Consider the following 25767-nt stretch of genomic DNA (forward strand, 5'->3'; position numbering starts at 1 on the left):
TGGGGGACACAACCAATAGTGGAATATTTACCTAATTTAAAAAAAAAAAAGGTAGTTTTTTTCTGAAGTCAACGATAGATGACTTGTTTCATTTTTGTTTTAAGACGTCAAGTAAGTGTGAAAATGTATAATAAAATATTAAAAATATATAGTTTACTTTTACTTCTGTATCTTTAAGATTCAACTTCCCCGTAAATTTAGCCTTCTAATGATGAATCGATCAATTAGAATGGATTCACTTTAATATTTTACAATTTCATGGAGAATGACATTTGGGTCTTTTGCAAGAGAATTATTAATACTTTTTTGCTTTAATTAAAAAGGCTATTAATACAATATATTATACTTGTCAATTTCAAACAGATCACATGCTTAATGAACCAAAATATTAATAATTTATTTTACATGGAAACCAAATGTCAATCTCCCCCACCTTTTTCCCCAAGTGCCTTATTTGTTTGAAAAAAATAATGTTGTTAAAATTTAAAAAACTAAACTTTAAAATACAATCTAGATCATTTAAGTGAGTGTGTATTTTTTTTTTTAATACACCAGGGCCTCCGTATTTCCATTAATCTTTTTTCATTGACTAATGGCTAGGAAGAATTGAATAATAAGCTACAATAGTAAATAACAATTTTTTGTGTGGAGAATGTGAGTGCCAAATATTTGTTTAATTATAAGAGATTCCCTAATCCACAAACGCGTGGTATTTTATACTGATTCTGACATGGTTCTTTGTTGAGTTTATGATGCATAGGTTGGAGTGGCCATTTTGTATGACCCTTGTACATTCAAATCCTTGGTTTTTCTTTTATTATGCCCTAAATCTGGGCACTGAGTCACGAGAGCCGTTTCGCCTTTGAAAATGCACAAAGTCGGCAGATCAAAATTGTACTCTCTTCCACTTAGGATATTAAAAAGATAATCCTAGTCATGTAATAAAGTAATACAAAGTGCATAAAACACACAGCTTAAATTGTTAGGTTTCTAGTTGTATATGAAACAACGTTCCTTCCGTAACATGAGAGCGAATTCAGATTCATTTGGTAGGAGGAAAATGGAAGGGGAGAAGAGAAAAAAATTTAACGAGTTTGATTTCCAAACTTGAAGAAGTGGGATTAAAAGTTTTTTAATTAATTTTTATTATTTTACATCTTCTCTTTCTTAAAAGAAAAAATTTCAATAAACCCTCTCAGCAGCCAAATTTATATTGCAAATCATTGAATTCTTGTTGCAAACTGTCAAATTCTCATTGTGAATCGTGAAATTTAACTTGTTCATTCATTTACCCATGAAATTTATAGAGATTTACAACTTAAATTTGACTATTTATAACAAGAATTTAGCAATTTACAACTCAAATAAAGTAAGGATATTTTTGTTTTCTCATACAATAAATTTTAGTCAAGGGGATACAATGAAATTTTAAAATTTTTTAGGGTTTGGCTGATATTAATTCTTCATCGATAGACTTTATTGAGACTCGTCATTATTAAAATTTTAAAACTCTAATTCTCTAATTTTTTTAAATCAAGCTTATTAAAATTTTCTTTTTCCTTCATTTTCCTCGTACCAAATATAAGTTAAATATAAAATTTTAATCTATTTTATACCATATATTTGTCCTGTTTTTTTTTCTTTCTAAACTATCCATACCGATTATACATATTAAGAGAGTTTATATAAATGGATGATTTCAATGTAAATAATTTTTTTAAAAAATATTTTATTTCCTTTTAATTCTATTATTGGGTTTTTTTAATGGTAGTCAATTTTCATGGTTTAAAAAAATCTCTCATTATTCAATTTTTTAATTATATACTCCCTCCAGCTTTATTTATAAGTATTAAATTTGGGAAGGGATGTGGTCCAGTTTGTGAGCTTTAATTTGGATTTGTCTTAATATTTAAGATTTTTTAATTTTTTAATTATTTATTCTCTCTCATTTGTCGAATTCTCTCTTATCCCATTTTACGATGCATTCTCTTTCATCATTTTTATTATTTATTATAAAGGCATAATCTAAGAACAAAAATATATTTCTAACTTATTTATTACTTTTAACTAATTTCAACTCATTATTTATTACCAGCAAATTAATTCTTTGAATTTATAATAAACACAGTAGGCAGTATTAGAAATATAACGAATTGATCATTGTAGAGAATGCTATGATTTAAAGGGCGAAAGAGAATTAGAAATAAGAAAGGCAAATCCTTGGATTGGACATGAATTGAATCAAGCTGGAAAAAGAAAAAGCATTATTATAATGGAGGAATAGGTTTCGCTTCAATTAAAAGTGGAGGATAAATTAAATTAAAAATTAAGCAACCACCTTTTTCTCGGCATTAACAGTAGGTAATTGGTAACGAAGCCATAATAAGGTAGAACAATTAATTAATAATTAATGCATAATAATCCCCATCCCTAGCTCCCATTCATAAGGACCACACATTAAAACATACATTCTTGCCAATCATTTTACCCTTCAATATAATATGGGAAGATGATTATTTGTCTAAATTTAATTCATATATTACCCTAATAAGCTTTAATAGTTCTTTATCATCCGATTCTAAACCTATCAAGTTATTTATCATATCCTCCCTCTGGGGACACACACATATAAAAAGGACAATAGTTATATGGTGCTTCTGGGCCCCAAACCAAGGTTTGGGTTTAATGATTGCCAAACACCCTGATTTTTCTAAAAACCATGGTTTCAGCCAAAACCTTGGTTTTGGCCAGCCAAACCATGGTTTTTAGATAAGCTACACTACTTCGCTTCTGAGGTGCAAAATATGATCGTTGGAGTAATAATTACTCCTGTCAGAGGCTCCCAATAGTGAAAAACAAGAACACTCTTCTGCCTCACTCCTTTGCCATCACCCCTTCACTCGACAGATCATATTGCCCATGGTGAGGTCATTAAGCTCGCAAATTTCGACACTGGTGAGGACTTGGCTTGCCAAAACAAGATTGCACCCCAGGTTGATCAACTTCTTCAGTGTTCAGTTCATCCGGTGGTCGTTTACTCAGGTCGCCTTGTTTGGTTCCGTCATTCAAATCCAGCGCTTTAGGTAAGCTGTGTCCTGTTAAATAATCATTTTCTTCACTGATGCATTTTCTTCATTCATGCATTGCATCTATCTCTCCATTTTCCTCCCTTTTGGTTTGGTCCCTCCTCTTCATTCAGCATCTGTTCATTGCAGATTTCAAAATCTATTTTTTGTGTGTTGCTCTTCTTGCTTCATGACTGGTTGTGGCTGGAGATGGAGGATCTGTTGTGTTTTCAAATTCCCTCCTAGCGTCATTTTTTTTTAAATAGAGGTTGGTTTCACCAGTTGGTTATGATGTGTTCACTTCTACTAGCTCCATTTCGTTTTCCTCCTACCTTCATATGTTGCCTGCTTAGTTGACATCGATTGATTTTGTTGGTTGCTTTTGTTTCATGGTAATCTGTTGACCAATATGCGATTATGGGAGAGACAAAGCAGTCTTGTGTGTGTATACGAATATGGGAAAAATCAATGTTGTGGTTGGCTGTGATTGGAGAGTTGTTTCGTTTTTAATTTCTACTTGTGGCTAGATCTTTGTTTCAGTTTCAAATTTCCTTGCAGCTTCATTTCATGGAAATCTATTAATGAAATATGGGTTTTGGAGACAGAGCATTTGTTTTTGGTTGTAGGTGCTTGTGTTGCTCAAATTATTCTTATTATTTTATCTTATTTTCCTTTTGTGGTTGTGCTTTTGGAGACAGAACACTCGAAAACTCTATGCGTGTGTGTGTATATCGTTGGATTATGGGTGCTTGTGCTGCTCAAATTGTTCTTATTTCTCTTATTAAAATCCCATGAATCAGTTAACTGATTTCTCTGTTCCAAATTTTGGTCAGTTAACCAATTCTAATTGAAATCCCATTAGTCAGGGGAATTCTTTTTAGTGTTTGAATGGTTAACCGAAATCTGTTTAGGGTTTTGATTAGTTGTTTGTACTCAAATTTTGGTCAGTTAATTGAAAAGAATTCCCTTGAATGCTGGAAAAAAAAGTCATCATTAATTTTGGGATTTCGTTTATTAATGATACCTTATTTTGCTGGAAAAAAGAAAGTCATTATTTACGGGTTATTGGAGACAGAGGATCTGTTATTTTGACCTAAATGTTGTACTTTTATTAACTCGACACGAATGGCATAGAACATGTGACTATACTTGTTAAATACTATACCTACTATCATATCTCCTCGACTGAATGGCATGCTTTTGGGTTGAACTTGTGATGAATGAAGTGTTGTAATTGGTCTATAGCGTAATGAGTAAACAAAATGTCAAAGCTTCGTGGGATATAAGAAACATAAAGGTCTTTATTGACTTGTGCATTGAAGAAGTTGAAAAAGGGGGAAGAAAAAGAACTAGCTTGACAAAGCCTGCTTGGGCAAGTCTTGGGGATAGCTTCACTGTAAAGACTGGGAGAGTCTATACGAAAATCCAATTTAAGAACAAATTTGATGCCTTGCAAAAGGAGTAGCAGTTATAGGATAGGCTGCTTCGTGAGACAGGTTTGGGGTGGGATGCCGAAAGGAATGCTATTAGTGCTCCCGATGATCAGTGGGAGAAGAAATCAGTGGTAATCATTTATCTTTATCTGAGCTTGCATTTTCTCCTATGTTAACATTTTTTGTATAATGTATAATATTTTTGGTGTTGAATGTGCAGGAAGTTCCAGGCTATGAGAAATTTAGAGAGAAATAGGGCTTTAATTCTGAGCTGAATTGACTCAACTCTTTGGGACTGTAGCTATAACTGGACCACAATCATGGACACCTTCTTCCATGACACTTCCAAGTGAGGAGTACCTAAAGATGATATGGTCTGGAGACAGTGATGAAGTTTTAGGGGCATCAACTGGCATAAGTGGGGAGTTTAATTCGGTCACATTCAATGATAATAGGGGAGCAAGTGGAGGCAATACTGGGATGAGACAGGAAACCATTTGTGGGGGTAGAAGCATAGGTAAGGGTTGACCTAGTAGCTCATTAGGGATTAGAAAAAAAGGTGAATCCATGAAGAAGAAACCAACTTGCACTATGAAAATAGCGGATGCACTAAGCAGGATAGCTCAAGCAGATAAAATTGATTCTCAGAGTGAACATGAAGAAATTTCAGAAGCGGGTGCTAGGAGGCTAGAAGAAGAAGCACGTGCTTATGAGACGTCAATTTCGGGAGTCATGGAGTGCCTTAATGAAGTTGATGATCCTGATCTATTTAGCTGATGCACAACACTCATTATAAAGAGCCAGCTGCAAGGGAAATGTATGTGGCTCTAAAGAATAAAAGGGAGAAACTTCTAATCTTCTTGAAGCACGCAACTAAGGATTAAGACTTCATTTATGTTGCTTATCGTAGTATTTAACTACTATTTGTGTTGCTTAGAAGATGACTTTGATAATTTGCATATATTTTTGGAAATAATGTAACCAGTATTGTTGTATTATGTGACTACTAAATTGCTATAGGAATTAAACAACTTATTTCCTTGTTAAATATTTAGTAATTTCATATCAATGTTTCTAAATTTTATGTCTATGTGCACAGGAAGACAAAAAATGGCTGATGAAATTAAAATTGCGGAAGAGTATCGTAAACAACAGAACAAACGGGTTAATCAAGTTGCAGCAGTAGTTAGTGGATACGCTTCTCTTCATTTTTGTAAAGAGCCCCCACATACAAGTATTTATTCAAGCAAGGCATGGGTAAGGGATGTTTTACAAGGCCATCCCACCCTTTGTTGTAATATGTTTAGGATAGAAAGGGAAGTGTTCTTCAGTCTTTACACTGAATTGCAACAATACAGTCTAAGGGTGATAAAACCCAATTCTTCTATGTCTTTTCATATCATTTTAAGGGTTTTTATTATAGTTTTTGGCTCTTTTAGTGTTTATTGTGCTTAATTTAGATTAAGAGTTCTTACTTTGAGTTAGTGTCTTTTTGAGGGTAAAATTGTTATAATTAGTTATTAATTGTATTCAATTGATTTCTAGGACAATTGATACTTCAAACCATTGTTGTTCATTGCATGATACTTAAAAGCTAGAGCCAAGATTGAAGACCAAGAGATTGAAACACATGAGATTAGTAGAAGCAACACTGGAGGAGTTCGCTGCGGCGCAATATCTCAATCTCAACTAGAACCTCTTGGGAATGTTTCATTTAACCGCGACTAAAACATTACTTCGCCGCAACGAAATGTCTCGTATCAGCAACATCAGATTCAGGTCAAAACGCAAAAATAAAGCATCTACTCAAATGATCTGACCCTAATAGACCCCTTAAACCCTTAGAAACCCTATTTTCGTCCCATCACTCCATTTTCTCATCTCCAACACATCCATTATCTCATCTTCTTGTCTCTCCATCTCCACCCTCTTTCCCATCCATTTCCTTCACCTTTTCTTCATCCATCTTATTTCCTTCATCTCCTAGCTACTATGGCTGAAGATTTCACTCTGGTTGCAGCTGTTTCCAAGGCTATGGTGGGCTAGGGTTTTCCAACTCTTAAAGATGGTGAGTGGCATGAGTTTCCAAACTTTAAAGGAGAGTTTCAGTTTCAATCTATAGTTTTTAGCTATGTTTTTATGGTTTCTTAAGTTTAGGAATTGTAATTCTTAGTTAGACACTTGGATTGCTGCTGTAATCATTGTTTAGTGATTTATATATATAGTTTGGATTCGTTAATGTTGAATTCTATGCTTCAATATATGTGGTTGCATAATAGTCTTATGTAATCCTCTTGATTCTCTCTTATCTTGCATGGTCATGTTTTGATACTAAATTGACTGTGGGTTACATTGAACCAATTGCATTAGTAATTCTCAAATTGCACATTAGGAGGGCTTAACAATGTTTTCATTAATGAAGTTTATTGATTTAAGCATTGGACTCAATGAGTTATTGAGGTTGTTATTAAAAAAAAACTTAATGATTTTATAAAACTCACAATGTCTTAAGTAAACTATGATTGCTATTAAAACCATTTTCAAGAGGTTTCCTATCATCCATTTCCATTCCGTCAACACTTTATCTAAAAATACCAAAAATACAGTAGCTTAGGTTTATTTTCATTGCATATACATTAGTCAATTCAATTTAAATCTTTAAAACCAAAAACCCTCTTTCATAGCATTGCATGGCATTTAGTCTAGCTTAGGTCACCAATAAAGGCTCCCAAAAGTGAACACGACCCGAATTGCACTACTATACTACATCTCTTGGATCCGGTTATAAAATTATTGCATTTGACCCTAAGGCATAGCAACACGTTCAAATCAAAAGGAAACTAGAAATGTAGGAATACATGAAATGGTTGCAATGTTTTTAAATACCGTTGGCCATGCGTTTGATACGTAATAGGATACATCAAGAAAGATTTCAACATTCAGGGGAGACAATTAGTAGACATTTTCATAATGTCTTACTGGCATATTGTAGACTTGCTATGTCTAATATCAAACCAAAAGATCCAACATTCCAGCATTTTCATACAAAAATACAGTCTGGTGGTCGATACTAGCCCTTTTTCAAGCATGCTATTGGAGTAATTGATGAAACACATGTTTCATGCATTGTTAATGCAACAAAGCAAGCAAAATATATTAATTGAAAAGGCATAGTGACTCAAAATGCAATGGCGGTTTGCGATTGGGACATGTGCTTCACTTTTGTATTAGCCGAATGAGAAGGTAGTGCGCATGATGCTCGTATATTTGACCACGCCCTCACAACTCCTTCCATGAACTTTCGTCTTCCGCCTCAAGATATATTTTAAGTTGCTACAATTTATTTATACTTAACTTTTAGAAAATAGAGTTTCTTGACACCAATCATATATTTCATGTTGGTAAATATTATTTGATGAATGCTGGCTATCCGACACCGATGGGATACCTTGGTCCCTATAGACGTGCTCGCTATCATCTTCCCGATTTTCAAAGGTCATCTACACTTGAAAAGGACAATGAGGCGTTCAATTATTTACACTCAAGTCCACGGAGCACTATTGAAAGAACTTTTGGAGTTTGGAAGAGTAAGTTTGCAATTTTAGGAAACATGTCAGAGCTATGACTTTCCAACACAGGTTCAAATTATTTGTGCAACAATAGCCGTACATAACTTCATTAGATCAACATCCATTTCTGATCCTGGTTTCATTCAATTTGAACAAGAAAGTTCTTATGTAGAAGAAAATAATGATGATGATGGAGTTGGATCTTCACATATACCTTCATCAATAGAATCTTCATCTCACATGGCTTGGTTTCGTGACTTCATAAGAGATCAAATTGTTTACTATACACAAGAATATTCATGTCCTTTCTATTTCTGTTTTTTTTCCAGATAATGTAATGTGTTGTTAAAAAAAACTACTTGGACAAATATATTTCATTGCAACCTCTATTATTAAGACAATTAATATGGAATTTTTGTGTGTGGTTATTTAATTTTGTGCAAAAAAATTATGGGATTTCATGTCTAAAATCTTGAAGAAATAATAATTTTTTTTATTGGCAAAATAAATCATTTTCCTAAAAACATATTTAATTATTTTATAAATATATATACACATTAATGATTTATTATTTACATAATTTATGTCTTATTTATTATGTTGGCACAATATATATTATTAACAAATTTATTACTTCAAATAAACATATATTATGAAATATACCTTCTATGTAATTATCATTTAAACTTATGTCCTTTTTAGTAATTTTCATATATAAAAAGCACTTCTGACAACAATTATCCAAACAATATCGCATTATCAGAATCATTTTTTCAGAAAATCTATTCCTTCAAAATCTATTTTCAAAAATTATTTTTCCCCCATAAGCTATTCTCAAAACCACGGTTTTGTTTTATCCAAACACCCCTTAAGTTTTTTTTATTCATCACGTTAAATTTTTTATTCCCACATGATCATGATCATATATTATATTTTTTAAATATTATATGCATTCAATGACATTTAATTGTAAATTTACATGAAACAGAAAGACATATGATCATTCATGATTGGAGAACTTAATATAATAGATATAAGTAACTTAACTTTAGTTTTTTTTCATATGAAAAATACTCACATTGTCAAGCTCTTCAATCTTCCCATTTTTTTATAATCTACCGCAATTAATCTGCAGCATAATGACTTTACAGGATTTAAGAAATGAAACGAAGATGCTTGGCTTGCCGAGCAAGTATGGAATCTCGGAGGCTCACACATACACACTTCTGGCTAATATGGATGCCTTCCTTATCCCTCTTTTCCTATCAATCATCCTTCGCCACATCTCATCTCAGCCCTTTGAAATTTACTGGGCACAGGTCTCCACGTGTCATCTCCCTATTTGGTGATGTGTCATTCAATCCGCATCTTCTCCTTTGAATTTTTACCCCATTCAAGTTCATCATCGTTCTTTCATACAAAGCTCATTCCACACATTCAATTACAACTTTGCATACCCTCTGCTCCTTTTTGTTCCTTAATCAATTAATACTATGTTATCCACTAATACCTAATATTATCTCTAATTCTTCATACTCTTTAATCCTTAATGTAAGACCTATTTAACTAATTTGATTAAATTAAAGAAGTTAGGTAACTTAATTAATTATAAAAATTATGACATGTTTTTTTTAAAACACAATAATCATCTTCTTTAATATCCTCTCTCCCTCTTCTATTTATTATTATGGTTGAAGGAGTATCCATAGGGGTAATTTAGAAAAAATTGATAAATATGAAAAATAAATATTATATTTAGGACTAAAATCAACTCAATAATTAGGTTCTAAGAACCAGAAGAGTATAACATATAATTTGTAACTTAAACTAAAATACAAACAAAACTTATACTAAAAACTAAAGGTAGTATTATATATGTATAATATTGATACAAACTTGCTCTTAATGAGTTGAAATATTTAATAAGAGGTTTTATGAACTAAATATAATTTAAATTTAAACAATCTAGATATTAGAAATATATGATTTAATTTAAAAAGTTTGAATCTAAATCATATTTAAATCAGGATTTAATTAATTATCAGATATTATAGAAATATATAGTTTAATTTATTTTGTTTAAATTCAAATAATTTATTATCTCATTAATTGAGATATTGAGATAATATATGGTACATCATGACAAATCGTGAGTATCTTAGGACGCTTTGGCTTCACAAAATATTCTCTACCACCTTTTCATATATAGACATAGAGTCTCTCTACATCAATTATATTAGCAATATTGTTTCGTTTTTCAATCATCCCTCCTCCGCTTCCTCTCTTAGCTCTAGCAGTCTACCTGGTAAACCCTTTCAAACCCTATATATTGCTCTTTCTTGCTCCTTTAATTCGGAACACAAAATTTCATGTAGTGTGACTCTTTCATTATGTTTTGTGCAATACATAAAACCACACTGTAATTTGTATTTTCGTAATACAAACTGTATTATAAACTAAATATGATATTTAAGATTGAATGCAGTATTTGTTTTGTATACACTACAAAAAAAATCAAATTAGCTACGAAATTTAGTGACGAAATTTTCGTCACTAATCAAAAAACAACTTTATTCATTTACAATAATAAAGTGGTACTTTTTAATAAATCTTTGTTGTTATTCAATTACAAGGTTCTAACCTTCGACATAATAGCAGAGGTTGAGGTTCTCACCCTGAAATGCCCTCTTGATGTTCCTAGCGAGCCCTAGTTGATAGCATGACAGAGCAAACCATAATTTTATATTACTTCCGGTATTTAATATAAGAGCTAGTTTTATTTTTATTTTGGTCCTAAATATAAGATTCTAATCAATTTTGTTTCCCATATTTATCTATTTTTTTAAAGTAGTCTTTGCAATAATTATTTAATATAAGAGCTAGTTTTATTTTTATTTTGATCCTAAATATAAGACTCTAATCAATTTTGTTTCTCATATTTATCTATTTTTTTTAAAGTAGTCTTTGCAATAATTATAGTTATAGCTAATGCACTTGATAAGTAAGAATATTTTAGGAAACAGCATCTATTTAATTACACATAACTAACATAACTAATTTTCTTAATCTACTCAAATTAATCAACTAGCTCTTATATTAAAGATCAGAGGTAGTATAAATTTTCATCTTAATCCCTTAATTTTATATAAAGTATTATTTTAATCCTAATGTCATTAAAAAATGTTAACATTAAAATTTATGTGTTGGCAAAATGACATTGAATGTTCACATATCAAGTTTAATTTTTAAAATAATAATGATTGTCACACAAAAAAATCATTTGAGGTCATTGATGTTGCAATTAAAGGAATAAAAAGATATTGATAATTTTTTAAAGTTAAGGTTCAAATTGGTATGAGAGGATGACATGTAATCTGTTGCCTTTACTTTAATTCTCGTCCGTTGTCCATCTATACTTTCCAGCTGCAAATTTCTTCCTCCTCACAAAGTCCATTTAAGTGGGAAACACTTGACTTATACTAACAACCAGAGGCTTCATCAACGTAGAAAAGACGTCCAAAATAATTACTCTATTTAAGATTTTTTTTAGCACTACGTTTTGATTTGATTTCATCAACATGTAATAAAATATCCAACATTCACAATCCCCAAATTAATTCAGGGACCAATTAGAAATTTGTTGAATTTACCAACTTGATTTGGAATATTCCTATTTCAGGTGGCTTTATATGAGATTTTTCCTTATTAATTGGTTAAAGCCACCTCTATCCGCGGTTACAACTCTGACGACAAAAGATGGCCATAGCACCGACAACACGTTCATTACAAAAATTTTGTCATAAATAACTAATGAGGACTTGTGAATTCTTTAATTAAACTTGTCAATCTATATGTGATTGACGTACAACAACAAAACTTCTGTAGTTTTTTGATAAATGTTCATTGTTAATTCAATCACAAAAAGAACTTAAATATAAATTAACGAGTTCTATTTAGCAATTCACAAGTTTTCATTAACTATTTATAACAAGCATTTACAATAATAAAGTTGTACTTTTTTATAAATCTTTGTTGTTATTCAATTATAAGAAAGGTTTATGAATTAATACACCTTTGTTGTTATTCACTCACAAAACTATTGCAATAAAGTCCACTTTTCAATAAATTAATATACGTTATTCAATCATAAGATAGGTTTGCAAATTAACGCTTTCAATGTAGCAATTCGTAAGTCCCCATTTACTATTCACAACAAAACATTCACGATAGAATTGCATTATTCAATAAATCTTTGTTAATATTCAGTCACAAAATAATCTTAAGAATATACAAGTCAAATTTAGTGATTCACAAGTTCTTATTAACTATTCAAAAAAAAAAAATTGATATGAACTTGTCACCAGATTACTGACCATTGTATGACTATCGCTATCGGATCTCTTCCAGTGCTTGGTAGAAATGGCTTTAAAGAAAACCAAGTGGTGACTTGGAAAAGGGTAACAATATGACAAAATACCCTGCGTACGCAAATCCTGAATTAGATCTATAAATTAATTAATAGTTTGTTGAATTTTCTAACCAATTCAATTTTTTTTCTATTTTGGGTGCCTTTAAAGGGGATTTTCCCTTTCTTTCCAAATCAAAATATAATTAGAAAACTGGATGCAATAAAGGGGCCCTCAAAGTTGAATAAACTCTAGACTTTTCAACATATAATAGTGGCACGAGCAAAGTAGACACATTAATTTTCTTGATTTACACATATAGTCAATGTATTAATGTCCAGAGGAGGTATATGGTTCTATTAAAGTTAAAGAGGCAATAGAAGTTTGGCCAGTAGGAAAATCAAAGAATGATGAAGAACATACTTGACTGGACCAGCCACTTAAATTTCTTGACTTGATTAAATCTGATAAGTTATCTGGCAACTGAGAATCTCCACCTAAGTATTGCACCATGCACACTAGAAATAGTAGGCCTAGCTGAAGCAATAAAATGTGAACACAGCAAGCCAAGTTTGAGAACCAATTCAGCTTCATCCACTTCATATGCATCCCCCAATCTGCCATCAACTGCTTCACAAATGTCTCCTTTATCCCAACAATCCATAACCCATTCTATCAGCAAAACTTTCTCCGACGACGTCTAAGTTTCAACCGGCCTTCTTCCACAAGCAATCTCCAGTAATAACACCCCAAATGAATATATATATATATATATATATCGGTATATGTGTTTGATTTTCCACTCTGTACAATTTCTGGGTCTATATAGCCGGGAGTTCCTGCTACAAGAGATGTTTGAGGATCATTTCGATGGTCACATAGCTTGGTGAGACCAAAATCTCAAAGTCTAGCATTCATGTCATTGTCCATCAGTATATTGGCTAGTTTGGTGTCCCTGTGGATAAGAACTTGAACCCACTGCAGGCGAAGATATAAGAGTGCAAACGCCACATCTTCGACGATCTTGAATCTTTATTTCCAACTGAGTGTGTTGTCGTTGTTGGGAAGGCGGTAAAGAAACTTGTCTAGACTTTCATTAGACATATAGTCATAAACTAACAAAAGTTCTTTTTTCCTTTTGCAGTAGCCAAAAAGTCTTACCAAGTTTGGATGCCTAAGACGGCCGATGGTTGTGATTTCTGCGATGAATTCTTTCATCCCTTGTCTTGAATCATGAGAAATTATTTTTACTGCAATTTGAACATTGGAAAATGGCAGAATCCCTTTGTATACTCTGCCAAAACCACCCTTGTCAAGAAGTTGTGCCTCTCTAAATCCTTTTGTTGCAATGAACAAGTCCTTGTAAGTGAACCTATGAGGCCCATACAAGATTTGCCAACCTTCAAGAACTTGAATGAATCTTCTCCTCCTTACAATCATAATGGTACCACAAATAATCAAGAGTAGAAGGATAACAGCACCCACTACTGATGGTATAGCTATCAACATTTTCTTGTGTACTTTCCCTCTTCCCTCTTGTGTACTCATGTTCTTGTCTGAATAAGCCATGTTCAGGAACAAACACAGCTTGAACATGGTGATAGACATGGTCGGTTTCCTAAAGACTGGAAGTTTCTGTTTTCTGGGTTGAGGAGAATGGATCCCACGTTGGTTTTCAACTAAAACTTTCCTACGTGGGGTTTACGGTCGGTTTCTTTATTTGTTTTTCTTAATGCACAATGTAAGTGTTTTTCTAAATCAACTCATTTCGTCTGACTAATTCAAATGATTAGTTTGGGAAAGGATCATAGCCACGGGAAGTTTCATGTGTGAATGTCTTTTTAAGGTCAAAAAATTTGCACAAAATAAGAGCAGACTAAACAAACAGCGCCTGGTTTTTCCCCTCTACCATTTCCCTCTGCTACCTCTGCTTCACCGGCAACACGACACCGTTTTCTGTGTAAATAGACTGAGTTTTCGTCAACAAACAACATCATATATATATTTTGCTCACCGACCTGTAATAAAATATTTATTATTGATATTATATCCTGCGGTTTTTGTTAATATTTAGTTTTTTTTTAACAGTTCTGTCCTCTCATTACCATTCTCATTAATATTAACATGCGGGGTCTAAGTTATTTCTCCTCTCTCTCTTTTTTTTTTTTTAATCTTTACAAGTGTTAAGGCAAAATGTCAAAATATGTAAAACTAAATAATTGCTTTATCTTAAATTTGAAAATAATGATGAAACGACAGAATATAATTGTTTGAAAGAGATAAATGGGAAAACTGATTCGCAGATCCTAATAATTTACTTGAATTTTAAATCAAATTATTGTGCTCATTCTTTTGAATCAACTCCTTGTACTTTGTTCTGTTAAGCCGACCTTTCCCTGAGGGTTAACACCGTTAACTTTTTGATGATGTGCCTAACATTATACTTACATGGCTTTTTGACATATTAAAAATGAAATATTAAAATTATTTCGCCTTTAAAATTAACAGTGTTAACTTGGGAATAGATAGTTTTAGCATATCAAAATATAAGGACTCAATTGAAAAAAAAAAAATATAAGGATTTGATTTAAAATTGAAATAAACCACAAGGACTTGCAAATTACTTTTCTCAAAAGGTAATTATTAACCAAGACCATAGGATATAATATTAATAATAAATATTTTATTAAGGTGAGCACAATATGCTATGTTTCTTGGCTAAAAAAATAGCAACCAAGCGGCCCAGATTCTTTTTACACAGAAAATGTTGTCATGTGTTGCCGGTAATTAGTGGGTGCGGCTACTACTGGGTCATGTTTGATTTTTCTAAGCTTTAAATGTAATGTTTTTTTATTGGGTAGGTATACACGATTAGATGTGAGTTTCACTTTTAATTAATGGGTAAAACAGTTTTAAATCACTAATTATTGGGTAGGATTTGTTGGATTTGCCAATCTAATTTGAGATTTTCCTATTTTAGGTGGCTTTATAGAGGGAGAAATTCTTATATGAACCTGGAATGCCACCTCATTTGTGGACTGGCCAATCACAACTCAACAGCGCAAGAGCATTTTAATCTGACGTGGCAAATTTTTGTGTAAGGCAAAAATAGAAAAATAAATAAATAAAACAATTCACTAAAAAAAATCACGCAGACCCTGTTAACTTTGTCCTTTCCCGTGCTGTGATGTCTCCATCTCCCCCAAACCCCATTTTGCCGCCACATCATTGAGAGTGAACGATTGCTTGTGGTGGGCACCAACGCTGCTGCTACCGGAATCGACGTTCCTAAAAGCATCGGAATTCCATTTCAATTTGTGTTTGAGTTTTTAAAACTATGAATTTTAAATGGCAGGAAGAACCCAGATCTGTTTGATGAACTTGCTAAAGGCCAAAGCCCCACTGAACTACAAAAAATAAATGCAATTAAGAATGTGAGATATTGATTTGACAGGTACTAGAGATTTTGGTGATTCGCACAAGAAGTGGGTGGAATCAAAAGGCTTATGAAATATCTAGAGGATGGTTCTCGTCCCTTGTAAGTCCAAAGCCTTGAACTATACTTAGATAAGTATTGATGAGGAACCAAGCAAAACCAAGGTGAGGAGAGAATATGAATATGATCCCAAGAAGAGGAATAGATGACTTCGACACCATGGATTTTTCGCTGCCGATGATGATGCGGCGAAGTTGGGCTGGGGCAGGTTCAACGGGTTTCGAAAACAATTCTTGAGAAGTTTTTCTTTTCAATTAAGAGCTTTATTTTGGAAAAAAAAAATTCGAATTGCTTGAGATGAGTTAGGCTGCCAGCTAAGATAATAATGAATTGAGTTGTTGAGTTGTGACTGCCCAGACCACAGATGAGGCGGCACTCCAGGTTCATTCGAGAATTTCTCTTATAGAGGATACTTTTTTCCAAATCAATCAAATATAATTAGAAAAGAAAACAGCCATGCAATGAATGAACTTTTAGACTTTTCAACAAATAATAGCGGCAGGGTCAAAGTAAATGAAGATAAAAACAGACCTTACCTATAATTTTCTTTATTTACACATACTTAATGTATTAGCGGCCGGAGGAGGCAAATGGTTCTGTAAAAGTCAAAGAAGCAATAGAAGTTTGGGCAGTAGGAAAATTAGAGGATAATGAAGAATTGGCTTGACCAGACCAACCACCGAAATTTCTAGACTTGATTAAATCCAATAAGTAATCAGGCAACTGAGAATCTCCATCTAAGAATTGCACAATACTAGAAATAGTAGGCCTAGCTGAAGCAATAGGATGTGAACAAAGCAAGCCAAGTGTAAGCACCAATTTAGCTTCATCCACCACATATTCACCTCCTAATCTGCTATCCACTACTTCACAAATGTCTCCTTTATCCCAGCAATCCAAAACCCATTCGATCAACAACACTTTCTCCGGTGAAGTCTGAGTTTCGACTGGCCTTCTTCCACAAGCAATCTCTAACAGCAAAACCCCAAATGAATAGATATCAGTACCTGTGCTTGATTTTCCACTATGCACAATTTCTGGGTCTATGTAGCCTGGAGTTCCTGCAACATGAGATGTTTGAGGATCATTTCCATGGTCACATAGCTTGGCCAGGCCAAAATCTCCAAGTCTAGCATTCATGTCATTGTCAATCAGTACATTGGCTGATTTGATGTCTCGGTGGACGACAACCTGAACCCATTGCTGGTGAAGATATAAGAGTGCAGAAGCCACATCTTTGATGATCTTGAATCTATGTTTCCAGTTGAGTATGTTGTTGTTGGGCAATCGGTAAAGGAACTTGTCCAAACTTCCGTTAGGCATATAGTCATAGACTAAGAATAGTTCTTTTCTTCTTCTGCAGTAACCAAGAAGTCTTACCAAGTTTGGATGCCTGAGACGGCCGATGGTTGAGATTTCTGCCACGAATTCTTTCATCCCTTGTTTTGAATCATGAGAAATTCTTTTCACTGCAATTTGAACATTGGAAAATGGTAGAATTCCTTTGTATACCCTACCAAAACCACCTCTGCCAAGAAGTTGACCCTCTCTAAAACCTTTTGTTGCAATGAATAAGTCCTTGTAAGTGAACCTATGAGGCCCATACAAGATTTGCCAATCTTCCAGAACTTGAATGAATTTTCTTCTCCTTATAATCATAACCACACCATAGATCAAGATTAGAAAGATAACAGCACCCACTAGTGATAATATAGTTATCAACATTTTCTTGTGGACTCTCCCACCTCCACCCATGTCATTTGGATCTAAAAGTCCAGGAATGTCAGGAAGGCGAGAAAGATGAATCTCCTGAGCTTGACCGTTCATCCTGAAACTCCAACCCAATATATAATGAGATGAATTTGACCCGCTAGAGGATGTGAATCCAACATACATAACCTCAAAGAAATAAGAAGAAAGATCTCTTTTCAGTGTGACAAGAGGGGTCTCAGGTTTAGGCATGTTTATTCGATGAATTGTAACACTGAGTTTCTGATCTGTACTATTATATTCAACCCAAACCTGAAACGGTTCTCCACTTGAGAGATCTATCTTTCTGAAGAGACCACGATCAGTATAATAACCTGCAGAAGATTGATTGGCAGATTCCAAACTATTGATATCAATACCAAGATGGTTATCATCAATATCACCAAACTGAAAGTCCTGGTCAGTGTCGAGCTCTACTGCTACAATATGATTGGAACTTTGACCATCGGAGGTGCCGTTGAAGAGGCCAAGATATTGGTTTGGCTGAGCTTGAGGTATAAATCTAGTAGGCGAGATAGCGAAGGCGAGTCCATGGCCATGAAATTTAGGATCGGTGGCTACTATTGCAAAGATGAAAGTGGTGGAGAAAGAGAAGACAGAAGTAGTATTGGAATTCTTGAATTGAAGAGGAAGATTGTAAAAGACTTGCGCAGCTTCACTTCGGCCACCATCGGCATGTATTTCGTGTGTTGACATGTTGGAATTTTTGAGCTCCTGATCACTGGCCGCTCCCAACTTGAAGAATCCATCAAACATGAATCCGACATCACTCATGTTCTTGTCGGAATAAGCTATGTTCAGGTACAAACACAGCATGAAGATGGTGATAGACATGGTCGGTTTCCTCAATAATGTGGAATTTTCTGTTTTCTGGTTTGAAGAGAAGGATCCTATGTTTATTTTCAACAAAAGCTTTCATATATAAGAAACAAATAAAGAAGAAAATGATTAGTTTCCGGTTCTTGGTGGATACGTGGGTACCGGGTTTAATGGCTGTGACTCATTGTTGACTTGAACACATATGGATAGGCTCTTTCTTCTTTAATAATCAATATCAGTGTCTTATAAAAATCAACCCGTTTCGTCTGACTAATTCAATTGATTAACTTAATAAAGGATCATAGCCATATTTTTAATAACTTCAAAAGAGTGGGTTAAGATGCAAATTTGCCTCACCCACAAGTCTTTTTAGATGCAAATTTATCCCAAATATTTTAAAATTATAACAATTTTGTCCCCTACTATTAAAAATATTAACGCTTAACGGCACTATTAACAGTTAACGTTATGGAAAGGGGACAAAATTGCTATGATTATAAATTTTTAGAACAAATTTGTACCCAAAAAAAATTTCAGGCGTCCAATGCTCTTACATGAAAACTTTTGAAATAAATTTATGCACCTTAACCTTAAAAAAATCTAAATCTAGATTTATATTTCTTTTACTCCTCTCACACATGAAGCCGCCTCTTCCTCTTGGTTTTTATTTCCCTTTTCCTTCATCTACCTCTCACATCACATTATCCACCATTTTTCTGTTTTGGCTTCTTGCTCTTGCCTTCTGCGTGCTCCACTGTCCTTTACCAACCACAATTTTTGTTTCAAGCACTATGGGACCAACAATGGCCGCACAAGGGATAATCTAGTCTCAATGGTTAGTTTTTGTTAAATTATATGTTAGCCTATAACTTCAGTTAGCAAAATAAGAATGAATAGTAATATGGGAGAGGTTTTATATTACTTACATTTGTTCATATGTAATTTAGATTGCAAATGATGTATGAGGATGTGATATTTTGTTGAATTAAGAATGAAGTTGAGATATATGCAAGGGCCATAGAATATACTTTATTAATATAATTATAATTGGTTTGACTTTATACACTTTGTGGTTTTACATTTATGCTTTCTTTTAAAGTAATAATGATTTAAAGAAGACTTTGATTGTTTTCCAATTGGTTACTTACAATTCTGTACTATATGGATTATATTTTTCCGTGAATTTTTTTATAAAGTATTTCTGTTTGGATGAATATTAATTTAAAACCAAGCCCTCTAAATACATGTATTTTAGAGAGGAAAAAAATACCACTTCTTTTATCCATATATAAGTTTATTAAAAACAATTTTGTTTGATACACTTTTTAGTACTAAATGTGGACAACTTTAGTTCATCACGTGTTGAGGAACTAATCCCTTCCACTAATTAAAAGTAGAGATTGTTTAATGTAATAATGTCCGCTTAAAGGAGGAATTAACATTTTCATGATTTTCAAAATACATCTTTTTCCAACCAAAAAAATTAGAGTATTACATTAAAAATAAACTAAAAAGTGAATGCAACAAAGTCAAAGTCACAAATAGATGTGTTGTTCTTAATGAGACCCGCAAAAATTTGAAATCATTTTGTGTCGTTAGCACCAAAGGCAAGAGTCGCGTGACGTGCATCATCACGAAGACTTTGGATCAAGTGGATCAATGGAAAAGAAACAAAACAAACTCCAATTCTGCTGCGTTAATATTACTTATTTTGACTATTTGATACAAACATATATATATATATATATATATATATATATGTACTCCCTCCCATTTACAATATGTCACTTTAACTAATTATAAAAACAAAAAATAATAGTTAGCTCATTAAATTTATTTCACAATGATTTTTTTAAAATTTTAATCATTTTAAATGAAATTGTGAAGAAAAGGGAAAAGCACAAAAAATTGTATTTGAACATTAATTACAAAAATAAAATTAAAAAATAAGTATTAATTACCTTTTAGATGAATTATACCTAGAATCAAATTATTCTTCTAAAATCGGTTGTGATATCGACAATAAGGGTGTTTGGGTGGAAACGAATTTATAATTTTAAAAATAATTTTACAGTATACGAAATAAATATGTATAAGAGTTTGTTTGAATTTACAGAAAAGTACTTTTAAAAGTATTTTTATGATTTTCCAAATACTTCGGTGGTGTTGAATTTAATTCTGAAAGGTGCACGCAACCATAAACACGTGTTCCCATTTTTTTGGGGGCTGGGGTCGCTATCTTTGTTAGGGTTTTGCTCCAATGTGTTTGGGCTTGGCCCTTCTGTATTTCATCATGATGGACTGAGTTTAAGCACACGATCACGCAGCACAGGCTTGAACTTTGAACCCAAAAGAATTCATTTTGTTTTAATATGCCTTTAAAGTGTGCTCAGTGAGCAACTTCTTTTCATCCAAACAACTTCCCAATTGCTTAGGCCGTAGGGTTATTAATTTCTAATGCATTTAAAACATTTGCCTCTAATGTTAGGACTGGATCGGGGAGGCCATTTTATTGGGTGGAAGGTCAAGAATAAACTACAAGGACCCATATCTTGAAAAACAAATCCTAGGAACCTTCACGGAGCTTGACTGAAACTATAGGACCCATGACATAGTTTGCCCGATCAAGAACTGCATAGAACCAGCAATTTTATCTTTGTTCTTTAAGTTAGAACTGCTGTGTGCATAATTTGACTGTATTCAATTTATGTGGTTCTATGCATGATTGTGGGGACAGTCTGTATATATGCTGTTTAAATTTCCTTATGTATAGCTAATTATTTAGTTATTTTTGTTAGACCAATTATTTAGTTATTGACAGATTTATTTTGTCATTTGATGCGGCAATTGGATTTTGTGTTGAAATTAACAGCTCACGTCTGCGATTGAGGTAAGGTCTCAAACAACTTATTTACTAGTACCTCTCCTCATCTAGTTTTTAATATAAAAACTAGATAAATAATTTACGAATATTAAAAAAATTAATTAAATTAATTATTTGTAATAAATGAGTATTATCTTAAAATATTCTTGTTAGTCATGTGCATTAGAACAGAAATCCTTCAACATATACAATTACCATGTGGACTATTTTGAGATAAATGAATAAATATGTGAGATAAAGTGAATTAAAGTCTTAGGATCAAATTAAATCTCTAATTAGCTCTTATTTATGACTGAAGGCAATAATATTAATGGTGATGACGATAATATAAAGTTGGCAATCATGGAAAGGTGATCCCAATAATGAGTAACAATAGGATAAGTAATTTTAATATTATAATTTTTGAAAATAATTGAAGAATAAATCTCTTGACACACACACATATATATAGCGATGTGGGAATCTTACATTTCTGCTGCTTAGACTAAATAAGAATAAATGTGGCCAAAAAAATAAGAATAAATATATAAGAATGCAGTATTACCTACCATGAGAATCTAACAGTTTGAAACGAATATAAAGAAAGTCTATCACAATTTCTTGGAGATTCCTTCTGTATTTTGATGAAGGAAATTCAACATAACGTAACTCAGAGAACATATTCTCGTCATGAAGCGCATCGATGGTGAAATATTTTATTTATTCATGGTTGAATTAATAATTGCATAATAACGCTAGACTATAAAGAATAAAGGAAAAATACCTACAAATATTCTTAAGAATAATATAAGCTGATTCATCCCCCCTTCCACTCCCCCTTTTACTTCTATTTTTATTATTCTCAGAAATGCTCTAATGCCTTATGCCCCCACTAGGAGTCAAATTTCTCAGAAAGACATAGCATCATTAGGCTTCATTTTCGAGCCAGATGGCAAGTGCATATACATGAACTTGATGTTCTATATACAATTCTTTTTTTGTTTGTTTCTAGAATGTTTGTTGCACAATTTTTATAGTCATGATAATCGGAATAATTATTATATTCTATATTTTTTAATTTTATATTAACTTCTCAATATATTTTAGTAATTTATTATTAACAATATTAAACTGTGACTTTATATATATTACTTATTTCTCCGCTAATTTACTTTAACTTATAAGTGGACATATACGAACATATTAATATTTGTTTTTATCCATTTGATCAAGATTTGTTTTGTCTAGTAACTTGGACCAACTCTTTGTTCCTAATTTGTTTATAACAAGCATGCTCAATTTGCCTGATTGCCTCCAGTGGAGGCTGAGTCTGCTTCGGACAGGAATCTTTAAATTGGATACCAACTTAAAATCTAGCCAGTAATGAGGCATCATGGATGATAAAAAAATTTCTGAATCAATTTTCACTTTTTTAAGAAAAATTGTGATTGTTTTGTGGATTTCTTGGTGATGGTGTTCTATACAAAATCCCAAACAATTTATTCATTAACTAAGGTCCTGGTGGATTTTTTTTTTTTTTGGCATCATTGTAGGGTGATCCTATTAGCAAAAACTAAAAATTATTAAATGATATATTAGAAAATTTAGCTTGTAATCTATGTATTACCTCCAACCCTTAATATAAGACCTTGTTTGACTTTTATTTTGATCTTAAATATAGGACCCCAATCCACTTTGTCTCTCATATTTATTTTTTTTCAAGATAGTCCTTCTAATAATGATAGTTTTAGCTAATAAACTTGATTAACAAGGATATTTTAGGAAAAACAACACATATTTATTATAAATAACTAACTTAATTTATTTTTTTAATGTACTCAAATTAGTCAACTGGCTTTTATATTTAGGATCGAAGGTAGTATAATATAAAACATACCCAAAAAGTCTCGCTGTGCACGAGTATAATATATCTCATTTCCTGGGGGCAAATGTGTGTGTGTGTTATTTCCCAGCCTCTTCACAACATACAGACATAATATTAGTGTTCTTTTAATGGCCCATCACCCCATGGATGCTTTAGAAATGTTTAATATGTGCTTGAGGGTAAGGATGGACCGCAAAAAGTACGCATCCGCATTCAATGCTCACCAGGTGATAAGCACCCATCGCCTGCTGAACAATCTGAGTCTTCCAGATCTAATATAGATGGTTCAGATTTAATATTTTTAAATAATTATTTAAAAAATAATAGTTAAGAGATTATTTTATTTTTATCTTATACCTATTAAAATAATTATTTTAAAAAAATAAAATAAAATTAAAATTAAATCTGAACCGTCCAAATCTCTGATGAGCACCCAATACAAATCTCAAAAAGTACTTTGGTGACAAAGTTTTGAACCTACTTAGTCATCAACAGATAATTTATTAAAAACTCGAAAATATAATTACAAAAAAATAACATACTGTTTTGAAAGTGATATAATAAATGTTAACTATTAGTATAATAATCTTTCATTTTTTTGTGGAATAAAATTTATTTATGTCTTTTGTAAAATAGTGAAATTCCTTATAATAAATTTTTTGGTATATCTTTTGAGAAAAAATATGTTATATAAAACTCAAAATATGACCAAATTCAAGTCAAACAAGAAAATAATTTTTTTGGGCAAAAATAAATTTTTATTTGTGAATATTAAACGTAAATAATCAAATAGTGTATTATTTTATATTGTTTTAAAAATATAAAGACTACAATTTTATTTGACAACCTTAAAAATATTTATTAAAATTTTTTATTTGATAACATCTATTTTTATAATGAATATAATTTAAAAGTCATGTTTTTAAATATAAATGTTTGGATTTTTCAAAAAATTAAGTGGATGCAAATGAAAATTTTCTAGAATGTTGGAGTGAAACATATTTAATAATTTGACAAAAACAGATTGAGGGACGCAGCCAAAAGTGGGATATTTACCTAATTTAAAAAAAAAAGTAGTTTGAAAATGTATAATAAAATATTAAAAATATGTAGTTTACTTTTACTTCTGTATCTTTATTCTTTAAGACTCAACTTCTCCGTAAATTTAGCCTTCTAATGATGAATCGATCAATTAGAATGGATTCACTTTAATATTTTACAATTTCATGGAGAATGACATTTGGGCCTTTTGCAAGAGAATTATTAATACTTTTTTTTCTTTAATTAAAAAGGCTATTAATACAATATATTATACTTGTCAATTTCAAGCAGATCATATGCTTAATGAACCAAAATATTAATAATTTATTTTACATGGAAACCAAATGTCATTCTCCCCCAGCTATTTCCCCTAAGTGCCTTATTTTTGTTAAAAAAAAATAGTATTTTTAAAATTTTAAAAATTAAACTTTAAAACACAATCTAGATCATTTAAGTGAGTGTGTACTTTTTAATACACCAGGTTAATTTGTTTTCATTGACTAATGACTAGGAAGAATTGAATAATAAACTACAATAGTAAATAACAATTATTTCTGTGGAGAATGCGAATGCAAGATACTTGTTTAATTAGAAGAGATTCCCCAATCCACAAACGCGTGACCCTTATACATACAAATCCCTGGTTTTTCTTTTATTATGCCCTAAATCTGGACAGAGAGTCATGAGAGCCGTTTAGGCTTTGAAAATGCACAAAGTCGGCAGATCAAAATTGTATTCTCTTCCACTTAGGCAATTAAAAAGATAATCCTAATCTTGTAATAAATTATTACCTCCAGTTTTTAATATAAGAGCTTATTTGATTTTTATTTTGGTTATAAATATAAGACCACAATCCACTTTGTCTTTCATATGTATCCATTTTTTTTAAAAAATAATCATTGTAGTGATGGTAGTCCTAGCTAATACACTTAATTAGTAAAGGTATTCTAAGAAAAAAATATTTATTTATTATAAATAACTAACTTAACAAACTTTCTTAATCTACTCAAATAAGTTAATTAACTCTTATATTGAGAACAGAAAGTAGTAATACAAGTGCATAGGACACCCAACTTAAATTGTCAGGTTTCCAGTTATATATGAAACAACCTGCCATCCCTAACATGAGAGCAAATTTAGGATTCATTTGATGAGAGAAAAATGAAAGGGATGAGAGAAAAATGAAAAGGATGAGAGAAAATTTTTTAATGAGTTTGATTTACAAAATTGAAGAAGTGGAATTAAAAGCTTTTTAATTAATTTTTATTATGCTTTTATTTTACATCTTTTTATTAAAAGGAAAATTTTCAATAAACCCCCGGTAGCCAAATTTATATTACAAATGGGTTACAAATTGTCGAATTCTTGTTGTAAATCGCAAAATTTAGGTTGTTCATTCATTCACCCATAAAATTTACGA

At 32.0% G+C, this 25767-nt stretch overlaps 1 protein-coding gene across 1 annotated transcript; it reads right to left on the reverse strand.

The window, feature by feature from the left end:
• Positions 1 to 15479: 15479 nt before the first annotated feature.
• LOC114732321 (L-type lectin-domain containing receptor kinase V.9-like) lies at positions 15480 to 18614 on the reverse strand. The gene is made up of 2 exons (XM_028919615.1): positions 16506 to 18614; positions 15480 to 15761 (listed from the first exon to the last, which is right to left on the reverse strand). Exon 1 carries the CDS (start codon positions 18571 to 18573, stop codon positions 16540 to 16542), a length of 2034 nt encoding a protein of 677 aa, XP_028775448.1. The 5' UTR covers positions 18574 to 18614; the 3' UTR covers positions 15480 to 15761; positions 16506 to 16539.
• Between the last annotated feature and the right edge of the window lie 7153 nt (positions 18615 to 25767).

Source organism: Neltuma alba, unplaced genomic scaffold, assembly GCF_004799145.2.
Source record: "Neltuma alba isolate B1F8T4 unplaced genomic scaffold, ASM479914v2 tig00012902_pilon, whole genome shotgun sequence".
NCBI lineage: Eukaryota > Viridiplantae > Streptophyta > Magnoliopsida > Fabales > Fabaceae > Neltuma > Neltuma alba.